The sequence below is a fragment of the Myxocyprinus asiaticus genome, chromosome 47, assembly GCF_019703515.2.
Source record: "Myxocyprinus asiaticus isolate MX2 ecotype Aquarium Trade chromosome 47, UBuf_Myxa_2, whole genome shotgun sequence".
In the NCBI taxonomy this organism is placed as follows: domain Eukaryota; kingdom Metazoa; phylum Chordata; class Actinopteri; order Cypriniformes; family Catostomidae; genus Myxocyprinus; species Myxocyprinus asiaticus.
The window spans coordinates 20,231,755-20,240,677 of record NC_059390.1 but is presented as its reverse complement, the minus strand read 5'-3'; the positions used below and the strand labels follow the sequence as shown (position 1 = coordinate 20,240,677).

The following is an 8,923-nucleotide window of genomic DNA, read 5'->3' as shown; positions in this document are numbered from 1 at the left end:
CCCATATTTCTTTATCAGTGTTTCCGTATGCTTAGTCCTGAGCACCAATACGCTTCTAGGATATCTCTGGTGCTCCACACTCAGTAAGCCTGAAATGGAGGATATTGAACTAAAAACACAGAAATGTTTTCCTTTGATTTTTTCAGATACATCCCTCATAATGCATGAATTTTAATATTGCAGTGTTGTAATCCTGTGTACAGATGCACTTAATGACTATTATGATCCCATTATCACAATTCTAATTCTTCATTTCATAGTATGTACTGTATACTCTGCACATTGTGTAACTTTTGTGTATGTGTGGACATTTCAATTTCTCTTTTGACTCATTATTTGATTGGAATTTAATGAAAAATGCAAAATTATTAAACATGGAATGTTCTGAGGTCATGTGACAGCAACGTAGCATACTAATCTTAGAAATGTTTAGTGTAGCGTAATGCATTTGGAAGATTTGCATGATTCTGTTTCACAATATAGCAGGCAGTATACAGTGTAACACTGTAAACACTGTGTGTTTAGTGAGCGGTATGTTAGTATTCTTTTCAGAACATAGCCAATGCAATAGCTTTTAAACAATAATGTATCAGGCATATTTGCTTGCTGTATTCTCTTGAATAGTTTCTTTTCAAATTTGTGAATCTGTGTGTGTGTATTTTGTGTTGAAATTCTTGTGCCTTTAGAATGTTGTGCTTTCCCACCATGTGGGGATGCGTGACTGTGCAAACACATCTGACCACCAGGGCTCCAAAATTTGACCTTCCTTCAAAGGTCAGGGTCATTTATTGATGTAACAACCCCCGTCCGGTGCTGTCAAATCAGTTTTATTATTGCTAGCATCATTTATAATTTCACAGCTGAAGACACATAACTGTTTTGTTATGTTCTGTTCTGTTTCTTTTAAAACCATACTTACATAAATGTACCATAATAACCATAATTTCCACTAAAATACCACCTATTGCAATTATTTGAAATACTGTAAATAAATAAAGATAACCATAATGAATCCCCTATTGTATTTAGAAAATGGTCGCTACGATCCTTCTTTTGACCTTAAATTAATTGAACAAAATACGTAATAATTTTTATTTATATTTTATTAACAAGTTTACTAGATTGTTACTTGTTTACGAAAAAAATAAAAAAAATAAATGTATACACTTTAGATACCATTTGGGACTGAAAGTACATATGCGAGCGAGCAAACACTTTTTACAGGAGCCGGGTCATTTTTTAAATTCTTTAAAGCAGTGCAAAAAGCTCTTAAAATTTCAGTCATTTATGAATTTCATTGGTGAAAGGTGAGTAACCATAGTTTTATGGTACTACTTATAGCAATAACTATAATTACTATAATTTCACAGAAACTGTGGTTAATCCACCACAAATTTGATTTCTTTATTTCTAAGTTACTTTCTAAAACCCTTTTAACAGAAAAGTGTTTTTCTGCATATCAAATTCAAAATAATATTTATACTGTATTTCCTCTTCATTCATGGACACCCTTCATCTGTCACAAGAATGCAGTACATCCTGTATTTCTGTATGTATATGCAAGACCAACATTTATACATTTTTATATACAAACATAATTAATGTTTTAAATGCATTCTGCACAAATGAAAATATTTTTGAAATATGTGTAACCAAAGAAATGTACTTGAAAAATGCACTTATTAACCCTCCTATGGTATTGAAAAATGGCATCTCCCTTTAGTATTTGCGGTCATTTTTGACATTTTTTTTTTGGATGATGATGATGATATCATTTCTTCTTCACTGAAGAAAGAACAATAAAATTGTGCATTTAATTTGGGATTTTTTGCTACTTTTATCATTGCATATACAAATAAGCACATAAAAAAAAATAATAATAATAATAAAAAAACTCAGAACCTACACGATCCATAAGATGAAACATGAAGAAAATATGAGAATGTGACACAAACTGAAAACCATGTCATGCCAGTAACAGCCAGTAGATGGCTGTAGCCACCTACTGTGTAGTCTGATGGCTTGTTGTAACCTATTTTTATATTTTATAACAAGATATGCATTTAGATAGATAGATAGATAGATATTATCAGACTACTATTTGTCAAAATTTAGCATTTTAAAATGGATTTAAAGTGCAAGCATAATGACATTAACTGCAAAAAGTGACAATCAAACCTGACCATGGTGTTACAAAGAGAAGACACAGAATAAGCATTTTTTTTCTACCAATAATTTATTTCAACATACAAATTTAATAACTCAACGTAAATGCATAATAATGTGAAGAAAATGAACATCAAGAAACAGAAATGAACTGCAAAATTCTGAAAAATCAGAGTAAACATTTAGCAATTTCAAACAATTTATTTTGCAAACGTGTGTATGTGTGTGTGTGTGTGTGTGTGTGTGTGTCAGATTGCTGTCATCAGCTGGAAAACAACGGATGACTTGTTAAGCCAACAATGACCAAAAGATGTGGAGCTCCACTGATTGACGCCTTGGTTCTGTCTATGTTTGTGTGTGTGTGTGTGTGTGTGTGTGTTCTGCATTGTGAGTGTGTTATCGTCTCACCCCTTCATTTCTGAGTGTGTGTGTTTAGCATTGTGACTGATTTGTTTTTTGTTTTTTGTTTTTTGTTTTTTTGACAAATGTACAAAACAAAGCTCTATGTTATAGTCTCACCGGTTCATTTCTGTGTGTGTGAGTGTGTGTGTATGTTTTGCACTGAGGATGTTTTAGAGTCTCACCCTGTAATTTTTTATTTATTGATTGTATTTGACAGATTAAAAAAATTATCTGTTTTTTGGTCTTTTCCATTCATTTTCAATGGTCAGTCAATTTTGACCGCGAAAACCAAAGGTGTAATTTTTTTTTTTTTTTTTTTTTTTTACGACCACTTACGACTTTTCTAATCAAGCCCTTTTTTTTTATGTTCAGAAAGTCACCAAATCTTGTACTGCCCAGATAAAGGAAACCATTTTTTCATAAATTATATAAATTAAAAATTATAGGTTTAAAATTATAGTTCACCCCAAAATGATATTTCTGTCATCATTTACTCACCCAAACCTGAATGACTTCCTTTTTAACATTTGTGACTGCATATAAAAAATGAACAGTACATTCTTCAAAATCTCTCCTTTTGTGTACAACGGAAAAAAAGAAAACCGAATTTTCATGTTTGGGTGAACTATTTCTTAAATTGTAAGACAGTAACTGTAATCTGATTATGAGAATTTAAAATGCAATGAGACACTACTTATGACTAAAAAGTAATTTTATTTCAATAACTAATTACTTTGTAATCAGATTACATCCAACACAGTTCTGTGATGTTTTGCAAAAGTACATGGTGCAAATGATCCCCAAATCACCATTTTGAGTCCAATTTAATATTCAAAAAGTGGAATAATGGTCACTGCAGAAAAAAAAAAAAGCTCTTGAGAAAGTTCTGTATCAACAGGAAATAAAACATTTTTATTGAACATTTGTGTAGATGAAGTTATATAACAACAGTCAGAAACTCCACAGAGTGAATCACTACACAAAGTGAAATGAAATTGTTAAACACCTCATCAAAATGAATGTATACACAGCAATATAACTGTCAGCTTGCCACTGGGGCCAGCAGTATGGCAGAAAACACACCCCGAACAGTTCTACAAGATTACAGAGAAAATTTCCACACACAAAAATACTCAAGCAGGCAGTTGATATACACAAAGGCAACTAGGATCTTCCTACAGCATCAGATTCTAATTCTTTACACAGCTTTTTCTTGAAAGGTTAAGTGTGGCTTTTTTGTCATTGTGGAGTATCAGAGTCTTGTTTGTTACACACTGAGCAATTGGGATTTTTTAGTGGTAGTCGTCGGGTGCAGTTGTCAGAGCTGTTTGCGTGCTTTGGTAGGTTTTAGAAAAAGATAGCATTGCTTTGCAGGTCTAGAAATGGCTTTTCATTCTACTTTACAAATCTCTAGTGCAAAAGGCAATGCTGTCTTTTACTGTACATCCAGTTCTACACTCGATTTATCATGTAGACACATTAAATTACAATCACACCCCTTTGCCGTATGAAATATGTCATACTGTAATCAAGATTCTAACATGTTTATCACTCTCTGTGTTTTTATCCTTGTTTTATAAACAATCTATATTATCGTAGATATTGTTATAAATGAGAGTACATAAGGTAACATAGGATTTGTCTTAGTTGAGTAATAATTTGTACCTACAGTTGCGATTATATGTTTAAAAGGAGCTTTTCTCTCTGTTAGATCTCTCCGTCAGGGTAAGAAATCATATTCAGCTATGAAAAGAACACATGAATCAATATTTATTGCAACATTGAAATGAAAGTGCTAACTATACTTGGTCCCACAATAAAAAGTAAAAACGAAACACACAGTCCATACTATACATTCTGAATTCCATAATAAATATAAAATGGTGTTCAATAGGGCCTTAAAGGAACAATAACCAAATAGTCATGATGGAATCATAACAGCGATAACAAAATGGTACAGCCTATCATATTAAAAGTACAACAGATCGATACAATTCTTTTATATCCATGGTGATTTCAATAATGAGGAAATTATATCAGGAGAAATATAAAAATATATATACACCTATTTGGGAGGGGAAAGGTTTTATTTGTGTGTGTGTGTGTATATATATATATATATAGAGAGAGAGAGAGAGAGAGAGAGAGAGAGAGAGAGAGAGAGAGAGAGAGAGAGAGAGAAATTATATCACATTTAGGGTACTTCCTATATGATTACCCTAATGTTTGGTCAGTTCTGTGTGCAGGAAAACTCAATGGGAAAAAATGGAGGAATCCCTAACAGGTTTACAAATGTTGAGCTCCAATCCACACACAATGTACATGTGCTGTGACCTTACTGAACTATGGTCATGGAATACATTTCACTGTAAAGGGTTTCATTTTTTTTTCTTTTTTGTCCCCCATTGGGCGATACCACCCATTTCAATACAAGGAAATGAACTTACAAGTATTGCACAGTGCTCAACAAAATGCTGTGTGAATTGACCCTCGTGCGCTTGGAGTCTTCTCACCTCGTTCGGGAATAGCTCCATCTGACATCCCGGTGGTCAACGCTTATTAGAAACTGACGATGCTCGACATGTGTTCTCACTCACACACTTTCATGCTCTTTGCATGTAATAGGGGAATCGGAGCACAACATCACTATAGTACAAGATGGCCTCTACCTACTGAAAACTACAACACTAAGCACACACCGCAGTCACAGTGATATACAAAGCAGTCCCTAAAGACTCCTATGGTATGACAAATAGCTTTTTTTCTTCTTTTGTTTTTAAGTAACAGTGCTATCACCTACACAGTAACATTGAAAACACTTAGAAAGTCCTCCCGAAGCTAGCATCTAGTGTACGCAAGAGGTTCCCCCAAGAGAACGCATGGTTTTAATGGACTAAACTTCGATTCACTCTCCTGTTAGACCCGTAGTAAAGGACATTAGTATGTAATGTAATCACCTGTGCAGACCATTAACTTTTACGGTTATTGTTAAAGGATTCGCTAATGCTAATGCTTGGCCGAGACATTAGCATTGGTGCTTTCATGTGGTTTTGATTGAATAGACTGTGCAAGCTGAGCTCTTGCTCATTTTCCAACCCGTTGTCCTAAATGAAACTAAGTCAACATTATCGCAGTTTCTTGACACACAATTGTCTTTTTCAGAGATGGTACAGTGCAAAACAGTAGCCACAGGGAAAAAGGATTGGCAGTTATGCATGGCTAACTCTATTGTCACTGTGAAAAGGCAACAGAAAGCAAAGACTGCTGTTTAGGGCACCATTGTGGCCAAAAATACATTGTTCCTCAATGAACCAAAGCTACAACCACTATCTAAGAGGAGTGTGCATGTAGGGAGCGGTCATGTACATTTCGTACCTCCCTGAAAAAATGGCAGTGTTTAAAAGCTTGCCTCTTCTCCAGTCAACATTGTATAGTACAGGACTGACCACTTTTTAAGTTTCACTTCAAATGTGACGATCCCTCAACCTCTGATTACCTTTTAATTGAAGGCATTTGGGAGTCTTTTGAAACAGACGCCCCGGTGTAAGTAGAACTCCCTCCCCCATTGCCCAGCCTTTAGCAAAGATCGTAAAAAAAATCATGCAGTTACCAAAAATATTAAGACGTTGACTTAATCTAGAAAATAGTTGTCTTAAAGCTAGAGTCAAAACTCCTGGTTCTATTTTTTGGAGGCTGAACTGTAATTCCTCAACAAAACAAATCCAACAACAGGACTGTTGAAAGAAAGCAGTTCACAAATTATTGTTAATCAAGCTTCAAGGAATGCAATGGCTACAGCTTGTGACTGTACCGTAAATTGTCAATTTCCAATTTTGTGAAGGAGATGAATTGGATTTGGGAAGATAAAAGAAAGCAAATATTGTTTAAAGAAAGAAGCAAACTGGGGACCTGCTTTCCTAAAAGTTAACAGCATCACCATGTGGGAAAAAAAGGCTGATTGGTTTCTGTCAAGTAAGAATTCTTTCGAATATAGTGGTTCAAGCAAAGTGTACAGGTCCTCATCTTCATAAATTAGTACAAAAAACGTTATTACGAAATCATGTGCTTCTAGAATTTCCAGCAGCATATTATATTTATATCATGAAACCATATTAGTTAATGGCCTTAGTGTTTTGTGTGTATTGTATGTGAATGTTATATCTGTGTGTTTTTAAGTAAACATGAAGCGCAAAACCGTCCTTTACGATGTGAGTTTACCTCCACTAGCATCTTGCAGGTTGGAATTCGTTAACTCTTAAATATTTGTATATATAGATATATTGTGTATATATATTTTAGTGGAATGTAATAAGGTAAAATTCTTAAAATTCTTAAATCCCGTTATATATAATATTGGCTCTTCTATGTCTGCATTTACATAATTTAAAATAGAACATCTTATTAAAAACATCAAGATATACACAGATTAGGAAACAGGTAACAACATACAAACACATAAACTAGAAATCATTTTTGTCTGCATACTGATATATACACCTGTTGTACAATAAATTCCTCCAGTCATGCGCTATCTATACAGATCATATTGCTTAAAATATGGGGGCATTTGGTTGGGGATTTTTAAGGTCATGGATGGAGATGAAACAAAAAAACGACAGAGAAAGTTTATCGATGAAAGGAGGGGTTCGAATCCGACGTAACAACACAACATCTTGAAGGGGTGGGGTGCGGTGCTCAAAGTACCAAGAAGGTTTTGTTAGACACAAAATTAGGAGTGAGGGTGCATGAATCCTTATTTCACTGAGGTATTTACACGCACGGGGTAAAGAGCACTACATGGGTGGGTGTGGGGGGGGTTCATGGGGATGCTCTATTTTTTCTGAGCAGCCAGTTGGGCATCCACTTCCTCCTCTGGCTTGAGCACATGCCACTGGGCGATGGGTCTCCTCGGGTTGGCCAGCATATCTGACCAATGACGGATCTCAGTGCCTGTGCTGTTCAAGCCCACAAACACTTTGCCAATGGCATCGTTCTTGCCAATCTTGTCATAGTCCAGAACAGTTATAACAACTTGAACTTTCTGTAATAGACAAAAAACAGACACAATTATAGAATGAAACTCTAAAACATTGGTATTCTGTACAAATCGTACAAAAAGTACATCTGTATGGTGTGCTTTCAGTAACCTCATGCAATAATTTTGACTTGTCCCTCAGTGTATAAACACATATGTACAAATCACATGTACTTAAAAGTAGAAATAGGAACAGAAATGCTCATATTTTTAAGTGCTTACATTTCTCCATACTAAAATGGGTGCAGTGTTAATAGCATCAATAAAAATTAATAATGACAAAAATGTTCATAGACGAAGGTTTTCTTTTTCTTTTGTCAAGAAAATGAAGATGAGAGTTTTTAAATAAAAAAATAAAAACATTTAAATAAAAATAAAAAACAGTCATAGTTGAGCTGAGCGAACAGAACTGTACAAAGAACTAAACTAATGGGTTAATTAGCTAACTCAAATGCATCCTATGCAACTTTAATTATCTAAATCCACAAAATAAACATAATAATACAAGTTGAATGAACAGGTTAACTTGTTGAAGTTACAGTACACTCTAGTCAGAATGAGTAACTTGCATTGTAGTACACCAGTTCATTAAAAAGTAACGCAATATCCTAAACTGTCTAAACTTTAGGAATTCACATCAGAGTAACAATATTTTCATTATGTGATTATTTCAGGAACTCAAGGTTTTCTCATGTTGTTTAATCTTACATATAAAACTATGTATACAGTATATATATATATATATATATATATATATATATATATATATATATATATATATATACACACATTTTAATTTTTACAGTCTGATACGTTTTAACATTATGATAAATTTGATACATTATACAACATTATCGTCAAGTAAAATATGTGGGTTTTGTCTACTAAAATTCTATGCCATTAAAACTGACTACAGTTTATGAATATGACATGATGAAATATTGACTCAATTTAAAGGTCATTTTAGTCAAAAGACAAACATTTTGACAAATAAAAAACTGTGTAAAAATGTATAATGAATGTAAGTTCCGAATGTGTATTATTGAGCTTTAAAAACGTTTTCTAAATTGTTCTTTTAGTGATGAAACTAATGTTATATGTGGATATATTTATTGTATACAAATGTAATTCATGTGGGTGTGTTTTCCCCTATGTGAAAAGTGCTTTTCTTGTGTCCTTGGGTTTATTGTTTGAAAGTTACTGTGTGAACCGGTTTTACATAGTCATGACAGAAAGATTGCGAATAACCTGGAAAAGACAAGGTTAGCAGTGATTTTATCACACTAATGTCATGTTCACACATATGTTTAAGTCTTGTAG

General features: G+C 33.7%; 1 protein-coding gene across 6 annotated transcripts in view; it reads right to left on the bottom strand.

The window, feature by feature from the left end:
- Positions 1 to 3,461: 3,461 nt before the first annotated feature.
- The window catches only part of LOC127436792 (synaptotagmin-1-like), a 316,083-nt gene continuing 310,621 nt past the window's right edge, over positions 3,462 to 8,923 (bottom strand). For all 6 annotated transcript variants that reach the window (XM_051691178.1, XM_051691179.1, XM_051691177.1 and 3 more), the window contains one exon: positions 3,462 to 7,609. In XM_051691178.1, the coding sequence (XP_051547138.1) occupies positions 7,400 to 7,609 (210 nt within the window). In that variant the 3' untranslated portion in view covers positions 3,462 to 7,399. The remainder of the gene's footprint in view (positions 7,610 to 8,923) is intronic.